The sequence below is a fragment of the Parasteatoda tepidariorum genome, chromosome 9, assembly GCF_043381705.1.
Source record: "Parasteatoda tepidariorum isolate YZ-2023 chromosome 9, CAS_Ptep_4.0, whole genome shotgun sequence".
Lineage (NCBI taxonomy): Eukaryota > Metazoa > Arthropoda > Arachnida > Araneae > Theridiidae > Parasteatoda > Parasteatoda tepidariorum.
In genome coordinates this window covers 29,945,565-29,965,360 of record NC_092212.1, presented here as the reverse complement: position 1 = coordinate 29,965,360, position 19,796 = coordinate 29,945,565, and the positions used below count along the sequence as shown (strand labels likewise).

Genomic DNA, 19,796 nt, shown 5'->3' with positions numbered 1-19,796 from the left:
TTTAAAATATCCTTTTTTGATTTAAGGAAAAAATTTAAGAACACCGTAGATGAGGAAAAACTAAGTTTGAGTGGGCGTCAGATGAACTTTCATTTCGTCTCAACGATATAATTTCTCTTTTTAAGTTGAAACCTGTACTCCTACACAAAGCTTCATATAAGAAACATTTTAACTTAGTTTGTAGGTATCACTTTCTTCAAGTATATATTTTCGTAAAAGATACATAGTGGGAGGAAGTTATTTTATTGAGTTTATAAATAGAGTTCATGACATTTGTGCTTACAACGGGGGCTGTTTGTATTCTTCAATTTTGTATTTTGTCATGTAAAATTACATTCTTTAAAATAGTATAATGAAATTGCATGCATTACAATTCAAAATGTTTTTTTATAATTATTAAATAAAATTATGATAAATAATAAATATTTACTAAAAATTATTTTTTGCATAGAATCGCCTTTGGACAAATTAATTTTAAAATTGTGTATAAATTTTTTCAATCAGATTAAAAAGTTTTCAGGATATAGCGAAATCCTCAAAAAAGTAAAATTAAGTTTAAGGTGTACAAACTTTGGAGTGCTCTTCTGACCAAACTATTGGGACCATATTTCCCAAATTGCGGCTACCCCTTATATTTTGGGAATCAAAAATCCAGTCCGTCAAAAAGAGTTATGTTTATTCAGAGAAAGCACGTTTTTGTGTCTGATTTCGTAACTTAAAATATCGTCTGCACTTATTAATTATATTTGAGGTCACCTTCTCGAATCATTGAGATTAAATTTTAGAACGTGAAAATATGATCATTAGATCAAAAGTTATTCAAGGTGGTCCGGTTTTTTTTGCTCACTGATGTACTTGTAACAAAATATAATATAGAATATCTGAATAATTTCTGATCGAGTAAGTGAATTTATCAATATAAAAATTCAATGTTATGCTTTGAGAGATTGACTTGACATAACGTATTAATTATTTTCAACGATAGTTCAAGTTACGAAATCAATCACAAAAACTTACTTGCTTTGAATAAACATGTATTATTTTCGGATGATTCTCTTAAAATAGAAAGATGTCTACTATCAGGGATAAAGGATTCTAATTGTTTAGTTTGTAGAACAGTCAAAATTGAGAACCCTAAATATCAGTTTTATTTACATATTTCATATTTTTTTAACTATTTAAAAAAATCAAAAGCTTTTGCTCACAATAATAAAACCCGTTTATTCAAAGATATACTTCACTCCATTTGAACTATTTAAGCGAATCAAAACCTTATTGCACACTGCAACAAAACACGTTTATTCAAAGATAGAAAGATATCTAAAGAGTAAAAAATTATTATTCATAAATAATTCTTATTTAATTTAATAATGGACAAAAATTTAAATTGTAAGGTATACATATTTGTACATATTTTTAAGTCATGTATCAAAATTCAAATTATCAACGGAATTGGTTGAAATTTATTTAGAAAAGAAATTTTGAAAACACATCTTTGTAAAACTTTTAAATATAACCTGTTCAACTATTTGGCATAGTTAAGGTTTGGCTCTGGAATGATTTAGATTGGTCCTTTGTACGTGAAAAACTGATTATTAAATACAAAGTTATTCAAAAGTCTCATTTTTTATTTTGCGCACTTAACACAAATTTTTAACTACCTATCAGTTCATTCGAACCATGCAATTATAATCAATTAGCTACAAATTATTAAGATTTCACCTTAGAGTTTCCTTATTATTTTAAACAAACTTAACACAAGTATTCTAAATTTGTTTAAGGTCTAATCTACATTACCTTGACGCATCATACGTATTGTACCATCATCTTCTACATCAAAAAGCCTCCACACGGTCTTTTATAAGTAGTCCGCGCAAACTGCTTAAAAAGTGAACCAGTTGTGCGCATGAACCCAAAACCTTTTATGAAAGTAATTGAGAGAAATTTATCTTATATATTTGAGAATTGAATCTGTAGTGGTTGACAAGTGAATAAGGCAAACCAATAATATTCATAAATAAAATAAATTTTTAGTCATATATTTGCTACCACTTTCTTACTTTAACTAGATTTTGTATTAAGTGACTCGTTTGGAAAGTGGATATCCTTCACAGTGGTCTGATCGGACTACCTATAAAAAACCGTGTGGAGGCTTTACTCGCATGAAAACTCTGAAAACGTTCGACGCTATTAACGCTTAAGAATCGAAATTACTAACATTTTCATAGAACAGCTTTCCCTTTTCTAAGTTTTTGTTTTGTTCGATTTTGTTTAATAACTTGAATGAAAGACTTCGCTTGAAACTTATATTTTTTAAAAGAGAGTTAACTTAAGAATAAATCTTACAATTGCTAGTTATTCAGCTTTCTTCCACACGCAAGTTTTGGGCGTGAAGAAATCCATTGAAAAATAGAGTCCAAACTTTATTTCTCGCTTGCAGCAAAAACCTTTTTTTAGTTCTTCGTATGTTTAACTCTTTTAGCACTGAGTTCCCCAAACTTCAAGCAAAAAGTAAATGTGATGAAAAACGCAGTTTTTTTTTTAAAATTGCAAAATCATTTTTTTTTTAATTGATTCTTCAAGTAAACGATTTAGTTTTATATAAGCACTAACTATAGGCTTGAAAGTAAGACGGAAAAAAGGAAGAAAAAAAAACTGGAGAAGGAATAAATAGAAAGAGAGTATAACTATTCAATAATAGCTGGTTTTTGCAAGGAGTAAAATAAGTTCTTGTTATTCTTTACAGAGATGCCAACAGATTCGGCTTCTGTGCAAGTTAACGCACTTCATTCCAGCTCTCTCGTGGTGAGGGTTTTAAAATATTGGCAAGATTGCCAGAAATTCTGGGAGTTTTAGTTTTTATGTCTACCACTTTATTAAGTATTTTGCTAATAGCGTAGTAGTTGGTAGCCCTGGATAGCTTAACCGGTTAACGCCCAGCGTCATATATTTAGGACAGTTCCTTTTTTCAAAAACATTCATTGTGGTGGGAAACTTTTTTCAGCATTTTCTTTTATCTGGGTGAATTAAAAGATTCTCAGATACCACAATGATTTAGTTATTTCTGAGTGGATCAAGAATTACAAAGAGCTAGTACTTTTTGATCTATCAAAGACTTTTTGAATGCCCTAACATTAGAAAAAACAATTAATTTTGAAAATATATTATATCACTTTTTCCATAAAACCACTTTTTGTATCATTTCAATATATAAATTCGGGACAAAGCAGGTTAACTGTAGCCATAACAATTTTGAAAGACTACTCGACGCTCTGTTGAACATGAATTTACCCCCAATAAACATTCACCCTGAGAAAATTTTGAATTAGTAGTTGACACCACTAAAGCAGGATATTCAGTGGTTCCACAAAATTATTATAGGGGAGAGTGGGGTCAATTGTAACAGGGTACGATTGTAAGAGAAAAAATTTCGAGTGTCGGGTTCTAGATTTGGTTCCTAGGTGGTGCACAAGGTGTATTTAATAAATCTACATGTACACCCCTGATGGCAATCATTTTTATGTACTTTTGAAAGAGTTACATCACAAAAGATATTTTCACGCCACGCAAGTACTTTTTTTGGTATTAGAATATTATATTGTAACAAAGTAATTTTGTTTAAACAAATAAAAATTAGTAACCGAATATGTAAGTGGACACTTTAATTAACATTTCAAAAAAAAAAAGATTAGTTTTGCTAATTAACTAGCATTGTTTTTAACAAATGAAGCTGAAATGGCGTCTTGGGGACAATTGTAACAATAAGTAAAGGGACGATTGTAACAGCTGAAAATAAATAATCTTATGTTTACAAACCATTACTTAACTCTTTAAGAACCACCAATAGTTTCCTATATCATTTATATTATGTTGCATGTGCATTATTTTATTTGTCACCTTTCACAGCATAAATTAAAATTTTTAACCCCTTAAAGTTAAAAGTTTAACCCTTTAGGTCTCTGCTCATTATTATTTTTACTCCTAAAATATCACTACTATTTTGATCAATAAAAAAATATATCACAACTATGATAATATGTATAATTAACTATGTTTTAGTTGAATTTATGAACTGTTACAATTGACCCCGTAAGTGGGGACAATTGTAACAAGTGCACGACTGTCAAAAATTGTTAATAACTAATATAATAACATTTAAAATCAGGTATTTATTTTTTTTTCTAGTAGAGGATAGTCTACTTTACTCGTCTGTCAATTAATACTAATAATATATAGGATTTTTTGTTAGTTAAAAATAGTTAAGTAAAAAATGTTACAATTGACCCCACTCTCCCCTACTCCTCAGATCGAACCCAAAAAGGATACCTCACCAAATACAGGTTATCCACAACCTGGAAAAAGGAAAAATTCCATGATTTTGTTTTATAAAATCAGTTTTGAAGTTTTAAGCCCACCGCATTAAAAAAAAATGAAAATATTTTTAACTCATATATGAATATTTTTAGCACATAATTTTTGAAAATTATGCTCCAAAGTATGCACATTTTTCAAAATTGATCTACCAATTTTAATTAAATTGCTTCGTCCTTAGTCAAAATTTAATAGATTTGAAGATGTTATAGTGGTGTAAATTTTTTTTCATTAAATTCAATTCGTCTTTTTAAAAAGTTATCTTGAAACAGTCCTGATAACTACAATAATTCAAGAACTCGAACACGTATAGAGTTACATTATGGGCGGGGTAAAACTTTATCACATTTGAGTAGTTACTGAATTAGGTGAATTTCCACAGCTTTAATGCTAAAACAATAAGAATTTTTGGGCACCATTGGGCGCCCTGCTAAATTTATAACAGGGCTGTTAACTAATACGCTTTTCGAAAAAATAATTTATAGAGTCGAATGAAATTAAAAGCTAAAGCTTTCAGAATTTTTAATTTTGCCAACATTTTAAAAGTCTCGTCACGAAGGAGCTGGAACAAAATGGCGCTTCACAAGAACTTTTTAATCATTTGCACGCATTTTTGTGGAAAATAACATTGAATCACTTTTATAAGACAAAGAATAATACATTAAAACATAAATTTAGCTACCATTAGAAGAAATTTTCCCCAAAAAGTTGGCATTAGAAAGTTCGCAATTCGGCTTATAACCAGAGCTAGGATGTTGATAATTATTGCACTTTTTTCCTTTTTTGAGTTTTTCTCCTGCAGGAAATTGTTCGCAATTTTTTTTAAAAATTTTTAATGATTTCTTTTATGAATTTTGTAAGATAATTTTAACTTAAAGATGAATTTGCTTGTTGATTAATTTTTTTTTTTTGCTGTAAATTCTGCATTATTGATGTTGATTGCAGCTTTGAAGGATGTAAGAAATTGCTTTTGAGCAATAGAAGTTTTTTTTTAAAGAATATGAAGAAAAAAAACCTAGCAGCAAAATAACTTGGACCCTCATATTCACGAATCTAGGCTAAATAAATGTTCAAAGGACCGTTATTTTTCTAGCATCGGGCCTACATAGAATTCTTCGATTCACCTGATATATAGGACCCATATTGTTCCTAGGGAACACAAGGAAACTAATAAGTCTTTCTTTCGTTGTAGTGGAACTGGGCGTCTGAGGCCTTACGGCCCTTTTCCCCTTCATCCTGAAATTAGACTAAGAAACATACATGACAAAAATAAAGTTTGGGGAGCAAAATGGAGTTCTTGAGAGGAAAAAAAAATGACACTTAGCCATTATTTGGTATTAACAAAATTTCAAGTTATAAAAAAGTACATGGAAAAAGGAAGAAATAAAGTACAATGGGAAAATAAACACTAATGAATATTTACAGTACTTACAGTTTGGAAATACATACAAAAGGGGGACGAGTTAAAGGAATGTGAGGATGTGTGTACATGTGTAAGTAAGTGCGGCTCTGTTAAAGTTGAGACCAGGTCTTTACTTAAAGGAAAGAAAGAGAATTTACTCTTGTAGTCAATCTATAACTTTTAATGTAATTCTGTATAATTTATTCAAAAAGCTTAAAAAAGAGTTACATTTATTTTTTGAACTAATTATTGTTCTACTTAATAAATTATATAATTTAACTTTTATTTTCAGATTACCAGAAATGCAGAAGAAACGATATTGTCCGTTGATGCTGACGTACAAAAACGTCTTACTGCCGGTCCTGATTACATATTTGGCAATACAACCACAAATAGCGCCGTATTTATTGGAGGCCTTCCATCTTGGTATGGCTCTAAATTGTCGTTGCTGGCTCTACCCTCTGCTTTTTTTGAGCCAAGGTAAGTTTTTCATTTATTAAATATAAATTAACTTTAAAAATGTGTGTGTTATATATAAGATAATATACTATTTAAGTAATAAAATGAAAAGACGTTGATCATTATAAACTATAATAATGTAATCATTACCGTTGAATATATTTTAGCTATAAAATATTTACAAATGACGTTTTTAAAAGTTTTTTCTTTCTTTTTGGCGTTCTGAAAAATATCCATCTTTTTTGAATAATAACAAGAAATAAAAGCTTTTCTCTTCTTTCAATTCCGTCTTATAGATCAGACTTTTTCTTTCGTTTCTTAAAAACAACCTTTTTTCTGAACAATTGAAAGACAAAAGTTTTCTCTTTTTGTAGTCCATCAAAGTCTGGATATTAGATGTGAATTTTTTTTTTTGCTTCAAAAATAAAGTAAACTAATGGAACTGAAAGAAGAGATAAAAGAGTTTTCTCTTCTTGTGCAATTCTTCAAATTTTGGAATTTTGATCACTCTTTTTTGTTGTTGTTTTTTTTTTTTTAAAAAAAAAAAAAAACTTTTTTTGCACGACAGTAAAATAATTTTTTTCTTCTTTTTTGTATTTTTTCAAAATCTGAATTTAAACAACAGATCTTTCTAGATTTGACTATAAAGAAATACCACTTTGTATTCTGAATACAAGTAAGAGATAAAAGGTTTTCACTTTTTACAATTGTGAAATTTAAATCTGATTTTTTTTTTGTTTCTAAAAAAATTAAAAAAAAAATTCTGATTTGTAGTAAGAAATAAAAGGTTTTCTCTCTTTGCTACTCTTACATCTCTTGATTCTCATTTCTTTGAATTTTAAATTTTTCATTTTTTTTCCCGTAAAAAAAAACTGTTTTATTTTAGGAAACTAAACTTTCGGGACACTAAACTTTTGGAAAACTTAACCTTAAAAAAACTAAAAATTAACTTTTTTTAATTTTATTAGATTATAAAAGATTTTCTCTTCATGAAATTATGTAATTTAGATCAGAATCCACCTGGATTTGGATTTTTTTGCGTTCCTAAAATTAACTACCTTTATTTTCTGAACAAAAGAAATGAAAAAAGAAAAGTTCTTCCTTTCTAATAGCTCTTACGTTTGTAGATTTAAGGTCTGCTTTTTTCTCTTTTTCTTCCCTTATTTGCTTTTCCAAAGATAGGTATTTTTATTTTCAAAACAATAGCGTGAGATAAAAAGTTTTTACTATTCCTATCTCCTATGACAATTACCTGTGAGGATTCATCAGATTTTACGTTTTAGATCACATTTAATTAATTGATCTAAATGAAATATTTCTCAGTAATTCAAAAGATTCGACTTTTTATATCTGATTTTTTTCTTCATATGAAAGCTGAAATAGGGAAACTGCGAAATTAATAACTACTTTTCATGAATAAAATAAAATAAATAACGATTTATACAGTAATCAAATAAATATTTAAATTGCATTTGAATAACGCGATAACTGTTAAAGCTTTTAACCGCACGAACTCTCTTTTTTAATTAAGGAATGGTTAAAGTTAACTATTTTAAATCCGATTAACTCAAAAATGAAATTTTAGAATTCAAATAAAGTTTGAAAGACGTTTTAATTTTTCTCACTGAAAGGAATAAATATTCAAAACCGGAATTCTAACAGAGATTTGAATTCCATGGAATTATAACACGGTTTATGAAATTTATTTATTCTAAATGGAATGGGAATTATAAGAAAGAAATAAAAATGCTAAGACTTAACGAATTTAATGATTAAATAGTTTTAGATAATTTTTGTTATGACTTAAATATTGTTTATCTTTACGATTTCTTAAAAATCATTAGTCTTTAATGGGTTAAAAAATAAATAGGTCGTTAATGCATGGAAATGTAGTTATCTGTTTTCTTTTCTTCAGAATTTGTAATTTGTCAAAATTTAAAGTAAATATCGTACAATTAAAAAAAATTAATTCTATATTTTTTAAAACTGTGTCTGCTTTTATTAAAATTGAATTCACATTATTTTTTTTTTTGTAAAATTCCATTCAATTATCGAAGTTCAGCAAATGTTTAAGCTTTTGCGTTTGGCATTACTAAGTATTATTTTTTTTCTCGGTACTCTTGTACATATGAACAACAGAAAACTAATGTTTTTATGTTGTTTTTCCTGTTAATAAATTTTCCTGAAAATATCACTTACCTAGTTCACCCATTAAGCTCTTTATGTAAAATAATCATTGAAAGTTTCGAAGAAAAAAAATAGAAATTTTCGATTGTACATATGTGCCCACAAAATCCCATATTTTATTTCATATGTATTCCTTAATTGTACACAGATTAGGTTTCAATAAAAAAAAAATTCAATTTTGAATTAAACATGTGTTTTCCTATAAAATGACTTCTTGAGATACCCTGTATATTGTAGAGTTTAAGAAGTTCTGCGTAATGTTCTAATATTTTTCCCCAATTACTACACATTAAACACACGAAAATATATGCATCAATGTTTAATGTTAAGATAGTTTCATTAACGTGTTAACAAGTTAGAAAATTTTTTGGACGTAAACATTATTTTAAATTAGTAAAAGGCGAGACCAAATAAAGAACATGTTTCCTAATATAAATTGAGGATTGGTACAACAACCCTATACATAATGAAACAAAAAAAATTTTATGACAAAAACAACAACAGGAGGTCAACAGTGATAACATTTGTTGACAGAAGTTAGCGCAAAAATGGACACTTCCTTTTGAACTGCAATTCTCCTCTATGTCTTGCAGGTTCCAGGGAGCAGTTAAAGATGTCATTTTCACCAGCGATGACGGTGTCCTTAAGCAGCAAGATCTTCAAGAGTCACAAGGCATTCGATCCTCCTCTTCCTCCAACAATCTGATGAGCAGCCAAGATGGGGAAGAAACGGTGACGGTCCACGATCATTGTGAACTGAGCAATCCTTGCTTAAATGGTGGATCGTGCATTTCCACAGATGGGGGCCCCATTTGTGACTGCAGGACTACAGATTACGAAGGAGATCTCTGCGAACAGAGTAAGCTTCAAACTTCTTGATTTTTTTTACTTCTTCTTTATAGCTTCAGATGTGGCAATTGGATAAATGGAGTGACATTATCAGCTGTGTTTGGCTGAGACTAGTTTTTTCTTCCTCTCTACGATTATGTGAAAGTGGAAAGTGTGCTTGACGTTTGGTTCTTAGATTACTTTACTTGCTTCTATACCGATTTATATTGAAGTTCTTTTTTAACTGAATGATTTAAAATTGTGGAGTCACAATTCGATGTTTTAGATAGAAGACTCGTTAACTTGCATTTTCCCCCTCGCGATTCTCTAATAATAAAAGGAAGTGTGCTTAACCTTTATTTCTTATATTGTTTACTCTAATATAGATGTATAATTGAATTTATTTTAAATTTTGGATTGACAATACAATGTAACGGGACATATAATTTAAATAGATCAGCTATTAATTTACATAGAACGGTGCTCTGAAAAAATGTAAAGTGTGCTTGATGTGAACTGGCGTGAGCTTACTTTTATAACGGTTTATTTCGAAGTTCTATTAAAAGAACTTGGCTTTAGTTCCAAGTTCTTGTAAAAAGAACTTCGAAACAAACCGTTATCAAAGTAAAGTAACCAAACGTTAAGCAAACCTTCCATTTTTAGAACGTCGTTCTATGTAAGTTAATTTACAATTTTACTCACCAAATCTACTAAAAATAGAAAATGCGTTTTATGTTTAATTCTTAGAATACCTATTTTGATTCAGGCTTCTCGAAACGTTCTTTTGAATAGAGCAATTTCAAATCTCGGAACTACAATTTAAGATATTGTTACATACGATTTAACTAGAACAATTATTAATTTTCCGTCTACTTCTCTGATACTGAAAAGTGATTCAACCCTTGATTCTAAGATTACTTTAATTACTTCAATACAAATTTATATCGAAGTTCTTTGAAGCCACTATTTCGCGTAACATATGATTTAGATAATTAAGTCAATTTTTTTTAATTAGATTAAATTTTTCAAAAATTCTGGTGCTCTCTAGCAATAATTGCATTTTACTGCCCTGAAAAAATTAAACAGTACAAAACACTTGTGTTTAAAGCAAACAAAATGTTTGAACGTTCGCATTCATTTTATTTTAAAAATATTATTAACAGACAGTTTAAAAAATTAAATATTTATTGCAAATCAATAACATTTCTTAACTGTCAAAATACCTCGATTTTCTTATTTTTATAACTTATAAGACAGTTGAAAGACAGTTGAAAAATTAGCAATATAAGACAGTTGAAAAATTAGCAATCGTGTTTAGTAAAGCATGGTAGGCATTTTTTCTGAGCAATTTTTGGAAAAAAAAGAGTGTTCGGTGGTTTGGATGAAAATATCTTTACCTTTCTTTACTTCGTTTACATCTAACCGATACTGACAGTTTCCCGGTTTAGATATAGTGACACATTTAGCTTTCTATCTCTTTTTTAGGTCGAAGGTGTATTCATGATCTAATGGTTATTATGTTTGATTAGGTTTAACTATTTCAACTTGAATTAATTCTATTATATTTAAAAGAAGCACTGGAAATTTTAAAACAATGCAGCGGAAGGCAAGAGCTCCACTGGTGCAATCGGTTATGGCATCGCTCACACCACAGGTAGAGAGCTGGGGATTGCAAGTTCGATCCTCGTAGAATAGTAAACAGGAGGGAATACACAGCAAGTTTCACGTTAAATCTGAATATCCTCTGATTGTTTGGAATATGGAAGTATGGAGAAAATAGCACAAACTCAAGAGCTGTTTTCGTCGTCTGACCGGGTTTAAAATTGCATGGAGTTAAAAGATAGAGACCTGAAAGATTGGGGATAGGTGCTTATAGCCATGGTTGGTGTTGTATGCGTACTGCCGGAGGCAGTATAGAAAGATTAGGGGGACGAAGACCCACAAAAGAGCTAAATGACAAAGTATCCAACTATGAACTATATATATCTATGTAATCTCAATAAATTCTTAAAATCATAAATTTTAAGTTCTGATGCCATCTCCAATTGAGTAATTTTGCAAAAAAATTTCAATCCGAATAAATAGCTAAATATATTCATCCATAAAGAAATACACTTGGCTCATTGCTCATGGTTAGATCGAACGAAAAAAACACTGCTTCTGGAATTAATAAATAAAATATCGTTTCCGAAAAAAACTTTTTGAGTTTTTCGGTTTTCGAATAAGAATGTTGCTCTTTATTTTCCACTCTCTCTTTTTAACTTATGTTCTGAATTGCATTTATTATTGATTTATGTACTTCCGCCTACACGAAACATAAAACTCTTTTATTATTTACGTTCGAAAAGGATTGGTTTTCTTCTTACAGAATAAAAATACAAAGTCATGTCCCCAACTCCCATTTTACAAATTAAATCCGACATACTCATCTGTTAGTAAATGGAAAATGCCCAGAATCACACAACTAGTCCACAGGGACATCAATCAAATCTCTTATAATTCAAGATATGTATTATTTCTATATATAGAAACGAAAAAGAAATAAGTTCTACGCAGCATTGATCGTTGGTATTTCATTTATCTTCAAGCTCAACTGCCTCTTTCTGATCTTTCCTTAAGCAATGTCCCCAAACTGGTAAAAAATTATTTTCAACATGTTTGGTATTCCTTGTTTCTTCGCCAGCATCGATTCGTTTCAATTTCTACCATTTCCCGAAGAGAATTTCTGTGTCACACAGCTTGGAGCGTTTGTCCCTGGGCGCAAGGAATTAGATATCGTTTGGTGAAAGAAAAGAAACTAAAAGAACTTTTTTTTTGTTGTTTGCTGTTGGTGAGTAATCGAAGTGTTAAAGGCTTAAGTTCGTCGTCTGGTTTAGGAGTTTTATCTTCCTTTAGCACACGTCATGTTCTGTATGGAAAGTTTTCGCCTAACTTCTAAAATTGTTTCAATGTAAACAGTTTTTTTTTCTGACGGTACAACAAAAACAATATCAAACAGCCATATAATAATAGTATTATTAATGGTAATTTTTCGCTTCTTTTTTATTTTGAAGTATTGCTTATCAAATAGATATTTTTTTCACTTGTAGTAATTAGTTTTTATTTTTATTTTTAATTGTGTAATGTAATCGTGAAACTTTATTACGAACAATTTTCAAACCTTCGAATTTATGTAGTTAGAATGCCTGCAAAATAAAACTGTCAAAAACAATTAATAAATGTTTAAGTCTAATAAGTTATTAAAGAAACGTATCGCCGTATTGTTTATAAAACTACAAAATAGATATTTTTTACTTGTGGTAATTAGTTTACTTCTTAAAAAATAGTAAATTTTATAATACGATTTGACTATGAAGAATTTTTTTACCTTCAAGTTTGCGTTCTAATTTATGTAAAGTGTGTATGCATGCTAAAAAAATCGGAAAAGAATTAATATATTTCTAAGTCTAATAATTATTAATAATCGTATTGACTTATTATTTGCAGAAAATATATTTTTTATTTTGTGGAATTTAGTTTTTTTAATAAAAAAATTAGAAGAAAGTAAACGTGGAATTTTATTTTGCAGAATTTTCAACTTCTTAATTTCTATTCTAATTTATGCAGCTAGTATGCATACCAAATTAAACAGCAGGAAGGAATAAATTAGGTCTAATAATTATTTAAAAAAAATCACATTTTGCATTACTTTAATTTATTTCAAACAGCCTTTCATTGACATTAATACATTTTATTGATATTTATTTCTTGCTCTTGTTTTATAATTAAATCATAACGTATCTACTGCTGACAGAATCAGAGTTTATTTCGATTTTGATGAAATCGGGGTTTTGTCTTTTCTGATTGAATCATAATTTCATTTGATTTTGATGAAAATTGTTTTTTTTCTCCAGATCAAACTATACTTTAAGTATAGCCTTTAGATTCTGGCAGTGATTCCGACCGTTTGTTTTATTGTGATTGAATCTTAATTATGTCAAAACATAATTTGGCTCTTTCTGACTGAATTTTAATTTGTTTCCATGTGACTAAATTATAGCTTATTTAACCTTTATAGCTTGTCTATTTCTATTCCAACCTTTAAATTCTGGCCGTGATTCCGACTGTTTGTCTTAGTTTAACCGAATCTTAATTCGTGCATAAACCTAATTTGGCTACTTCTGGCTGAATTATAATTTGCTCCCTTCTAAATGATATATTGCTTGTCATATTCTGACTGAAATTTAGTTTTTTTTTTTCAGTCTGTATTATAGTGCGACTTTTTTTTTTAATCATAAGTTTGATTCTGACAGAATAAAATGTTTTTTCCGGCTGATGCTTCGTCTAGTTTTTTTTCTGGCTTAAGCTTAGTCTAATTAATTTTTCTGGTTGAAGCTTTGTCTTAGTCTAATTTTAATACCAGTCTGATTAGATACATATGAATATTTCGTTATCTTGTGGTAGCAAAAGTTTGGACCAAAATTAGCTTGAACGCGATAGTGCAAAACTATATCTAACTGGGCCTTCTAGTGTGATTTAATGACATGTTTTATTAACTGACATTAAAATAAATTTCTGTAAATTCCTATCAGTTTATTTAATTGTTCAAAAGGTTAACTAAACATTGAAAATTGCTTGATTAACTTTAAAGTTTTAAAAATTAATATTAAATTATTCATATTCTAAAATTCCAATCATGCATTAGTCTCAAGCGGAAACTAAAAATTCCATATATTACCATATATTTTATTCCTCTTTGAAGAATTGAAAAATGTCTTTGTTTAAAACACACAACGTATCATTTAAAATTTTAATTTGTTTCGGAACGATTGCTTCTAATTTGCATATCACCTTTCTCATATCTCGTGAAATTCCAAGTTTTCATCGCAGAAAGTGCTTTAAAAAGGGTAATTTGAATTATTTGCAAATGTCTTTGACAACTTAACACTGCACATTAGAATTTGAAACAGTACTTATAAATTAAATTAATGAAAGCTGGACGAAAAGGCTTCAAAACAAACGAAGTGTAATCAAATTTCCTTTCCAAGTCGAAGTTGCTGGAAAAGTAGACGACTACTGCAATGTTGCCACACAAGCAAACTGAATAACGAACGAGAAAAGATCACTTGAGAATATACTACTCTGTCAATCGATTCCGAGTAGAATTTTGCTCGAGAGGCACGAAACTTCGTCTCGTGACGTTCTCAATTATGTTTCCATGCAGGCGTACGGATGTGTTCGTGTATTTTAAGAAGAGACATTTATTTAAGATGTGTTTCTAGTTTGTTATTCCGTGTGTGTTGTTTCGCGGTTCTTGGATGTAACTGTCGTGTTGTTTCAAGGACTGTGATGGAATAGTTGACATTTATAAGAATAAAGTGCTGAAAAGAGAATGGATGCACAGAAGTGCTTTGAAATTTCGTGCGACAATTTTAAGAAGTGGTAGCAGCATACAAAATATTTAAGAAGTAATTTGGTGGTTTAGAATTTTAATAAAATAAAATCGCATTTTAAAAACTTTATGATTTAGAGCAATTGTTTATAAGATTCTGACGATGTTTAAAAATTATAATAATAACATTTCAATTTAACGATGAAATAAAGAGAAATTTACGCGTTTTGTTTATTACTTTAATGTTCAGAAATCAATCTCGAGACTTTTTTTAATGTATAAACCAATTTCCTTTTCAAAAAATATGTATTGATGTGTTTTGGTTTTTACACAAATAGGACTGAGAGGATGAAAGTTTTAACACTAGATGGCCCAAGGAAGTAATTTTGACTGCTTTTTAATTTCAATTAGATAAACAAAGATGACACAATTTCTTAAAATTTTGTGACTTTTTGTACAACATATATTTTTTTATTGTTAATATTTACTAACAACTTGTTATATAACTGAAAATAATATCAAAAATATTAAAAATTAATTTTAAGCAAATTTCTTTATACATTAGTTATTCTTTCACAATGCAGTCATTTTGTCTGCTTTTTGGGCAAAAAATAAATTTGAGAAAAATATGGTTCAACTATACTTTGACAATACGAAACAACGATTATGGCTTGCATTTACTATTGATCCGCGAGCTACCCAATTGGCGTAATAACTAAATTCCTAGTTTTCCTTTAAAGTTTTACAGTACTATCTTTCGTTCTCTTGGCGTTTTAATTAACAACTGAAATATATGCTTTCTGACCTTACTCAAAGACTGTTCGTAGGCAAATATACCTAGAAACTTTTTCCACTCTGAAGATATTTAAATACTGTCACCGTAGTACCCATATCCATTGAGATATGTAGTATTTAAAAACTTCTGTAAGGTTTATACAATTAATGCTAAAACTGACTATTTTCGATGTACTTTTCTCAGCATGTAAACAAGATATTGCTTCATCTTTTTTTTCACAGAATATTTACATATACATGTTTACACAATGACAACTGTTAATACATATCTTTGTCAGAAATGTTTTTTAAAAATTTTGAACTGAGAACTTTTAATGTTTGAAAAAGCTTCATCGGTTTTGAGCAAACATCTTTCATAACTCAAACTGTATTCCTGTCAACTCTAGAGCATTACCACAGTATAGAACTCACATAATCTAAAATTTCTACCCAAAAAATTCCAAAGCGATATGATAAGTAGTTTCTTAGAAAATGTACATTGAAAAAGGTCAGTTTTAGCAATATTGATATATTCCCTACCGACTCACTTTAAGAAAATAAACGAATTTTTATAGTTTTTTCCTTCTCCTTTGCTAAAAAACAACCTTCTTTTTTAGAAATTATAGTTTTGATTGGTTAGTAGAATCAACTGAAGGTTATTTATTTTTTAGTTTTTCAGTTTGTGCGAGAAAAAAATTAGAATAAAAATAACAAACATTTGAAAATTCGAAAAAAAATAAAATTGTGATTTTCATGTTATTTTTCCTCTAAAAATGCGAAATAAAACAAAAAGAGATCAGGTTATTAAGGTGAGAAAAAGTTACATTTCTGAAACATATTTTCAGTTTATCATAGTAGGATTTTACATAGATTATATTATGTTATTTACGTACTGATTTTCTAAATCTATAAAACTAAATTTATGAATATTGAAATTCGTATAGAAATATCAAAATTAATATAATCAAATGAAGAAAGAATTCCATATTGTTTGCGTTCAAAAGTGACTTATTAGATAATAAAGAGAATAAGAACTCTAAAACTAAATTCATGAATATTTAACTTCGTATAGAAATATCAAAATTAATGTAATCAAATCAGGAAAAAAATTGGCATTGTTTGCTCCCAAAAGTGACTTACTAGAAAATAAAGAGTTTAGCTGCAAAATGAAAAAATCAAATGCGCACAAAAGAAAATTTAAATTACTTTACATAACCTTGAAAAACTTCATTTCATTGTATTCTTAAATTTCTTTGAGAAAAAATATTTAATCAGAGCTTTCTGCCAAGAGGCCCAATAGGAGAATGCAATTAAGATGCTCAAAAATACTGGAAAACGGGAGCATAATTTTTGACTTTGGGAATTGAGAAAATCAGAAAAATTCTCAATTAATCTCATTCAGTTATATAATAAACTTCTCTCTCAAAAAATTTAATTAAATTCATAGACTCAACTAAATGAACCAGAGAGAATACATCAAAATGTAAATTACATTTTTATTTTGTGATAGAAAATAGTTTTGAAAAATAAACCATACCTCGAGAGCCCTTTGAAATGGAACAATGGAGTTGTAAAATAAACAAGTGCAATTTAAATGAAATTTTATGAAGCTAAAAATTCTATCTTCTCTGAAATTAAAATTGAATTTTCTTTTTTTATCGTTTGGTTTTTCTTTAAAACGTTTAACTTTAACTTGTAAACATGAATTTACTTTTCAAAGTACATGATAGAGTGTGAGATTAATATTTTACGAAAAGGAGCTTTTTTCGAATATTTTAGTCAGTTTGAGAAGTCAAGCTTCCTCTTTTTTCTAAAAGAACATTAGATTGGATTAAAATGGAAATTAAATTTACGGTGATAAGTTTCTTTCTTAAATTAAAATTATTGTTTACTTGAATTTAAATTCATATCCACGGAATTTAAATTCATATCCATATATTTCAAGGAAGTTTAGAAAAGTGTTACATTTGACTTTATATTTGTAGTTTTTATTCTTCTAAATAAAATTCCAAATATAAATTTTAATTTTACAAAACGAGCTATTTATTTTAAAAATCAGAATTAATATTAGCTTTTTTAAATTTAGTAAATGTAACATGATATATTTTATTTATTATGAACTATATGTGACATCTTATTGTTTGTTTTTCTTAAATATGAATCTATATGTGATATCTTATAGTTTGCTTTTCTTCAAAATGTTTAATCTGTAATTATAAAAGAAAAAGTTTTGGGACCGTTTATGCGTAATTTTATGACACCAGAAATGCAGAGTCCCGTATCTTTGAGAGTCCACGTAATTATTTTCCTCAGTTAGATGACGTGGACTGTGCCTGAGTTGAAAACCCTCTTTCCAGGCTTCCACGCCCCAACCAATGAGAGAACTTTAAGCCATGACATTTAACGTACACCTTGCTGAATATGCACGCTCCAGTTGATTAGTCATGTGCCAGGATCGAACTTATTTTGACTAACGTGTGATACCATTTCTTTCTTGTGAGCGAACATTAGTGGGTTAAAAAGGCACTCTCAGGACAATTTTTAAATGTGGCGTATCATAAATTTTTTCTCAAACCCTTTAATCGAACTTTATCAATAAGTTTAAGAAAAGCAAATATTTTTAATCCATTAATTCTCGGTCAGAAAAAGTGGTTTATGTAAACTGTATGAAAAAAATGATAGTGCATAATTGTTACACCAAATAAATAGTTATTTCTGTTATGTGATGATTTAGATTTAAAACAACAGTAAGTATGGGTTTCAGATCCATTTATAAATATTTATATTATTATAGTATGCTACTATTTTGTACCCGCAAAATAAATCCTAATGATGAAACACTTATACAACCACTTTCTCCTTTTTAAAAGGGCACTAGGTACAAATTGATTAAATCTTTAATTGAAACAGAAAACTATTACTTGAATTAATTAAGCTAATAGCTTCATTTGCAAATGACAATCTTGACTTTGTGGACTCAATTGATATTAAGTTAAACTTAAACATATTCTCATCAAAATGAGGTTTTAAATAACGATAAAATTCAAGCACAGGAAAGCTTTTGAACGCAATGAATTCCATTACAATATATTCAATATATCTAAGTGAATAAGATATCAAACGCATTGTACTATCATTAATAATAGAATGGAAGGAAATTATATATGCTCTTTCACAAAGATAACATTAATGTTAAATGAAACGATCTAAGTAAGAAAGGTTTTGTTAAACAACTAACAAATCCCTTAATTGTAATTGAAATCATGTGGAGTGACAAAGTTTCCTATTCTATAATTTAAATGATATTACTAATAAACAGTACTTCATTAATTGTATAGTTTGTGGTGAACATTAGAAACATAAGTTTGTCCATTTTATTATAGAAGACTAATTTTGGTCAAACGATATCAATAAAGCTTTTGTGTAAAGAATAAAATACTTTTCTGTTAATCAGGCTCTAAATAGATAGCATAGTTATTTAAGTTAAAGATTTATTGGAGATGTAAAACTTTATTTAACGCGTTGAATGTCATGGGGGTCACCGGTGACCCGCGAAGCCAAAATTATTAGAAACACATAATTCGAGTAAATTTGTAATTTTTTTTATATTATTATCGTTACTAAAATGGTTTGATGAAATTAATGCAATATAGAACACACAAAAATAGTTCTATTTATATACACAGAGATGCCAACTTGCTCCGGACAACGAATAAATATTTTCGAGTGGTAGTTTATTAATTGTGATTCTTGGTTCATTAAATTCAAATTAGTAGATTTTTATCCGCTACAATTTCTAAACAATTCGTAGGCTTATATAATTCACCACTTTTTCAGATATGTAAACTAAACCTTTTAAAAAAGTATCAAAATCTGTCTAATATTTGCAAATTTAGTTTCTAGTTATTTACCGTGTGGCCAGACGGGCAAGCCATGCAAAATTAGCGTGGCGTTCAACGTGTAATGGATGTAAATGTAATGGAGATCAATAATTTGAAAACTGAAGTAACATTTATGTGTCTTTTTATGCTAAAACAGGTATGTGATATCATTTAAAATAATGAAGTAACATTTATGTGCCTTTTTACGCTAAAACAGGTATGTGATATCCTCTATTATATATAATTCTCTTACGTGGCTCCCAAATTTTGGCTGTATTTCTTTTCTGCCGGTGACAACGTTTGCTTTGTTTTGTTTACGTTTTGAAAACAAAGCATTCTGCCTTTTAATGATGTGTTTCTGATCTAATATATATAATTCTCTTACGTGGCTCCCAAATTTTGCCTGAAGTACTTTGTACAACTGAATAAAATTCTTTTCACAACACTTAAATATTTACTTTATTTTCTTCATATATCAGTCGGCAAAGAATTCTGTTAGGTTAAAAAACATTTCGCTAAAAAA

General features: G+C 28.7%; 1 protein-coding gene across 2 annotated transcripts in view; it reads left to right on the top strand.

Moving 5' to 3' along the window:
* LOC107438212 (neurexin 1) overlaps nucleotides 1-19,796 on the top strand; it is a 275,422-nt gene that overhangs the window by 76,500 nt on the left and 179,126 nt on the right. For both annotated transcript variants that reach the window (XM_071185922.1, XM_071185921.1), the window contains exons 3-4: nucleotides 6,066-6,253; nucleotides 9,013-9,278. In XM_071185922.1, the coding sequence (XP_071042023.1) occupies nucleotides 6,066-6,253; nucleotides 9,013-9,278 (454 nt within the window). The remainder of the gene's footprint in view (nucleotides 1-6,065; nucleotides 6,254-9,012; nucleotides 9,279-19,796) is intronic.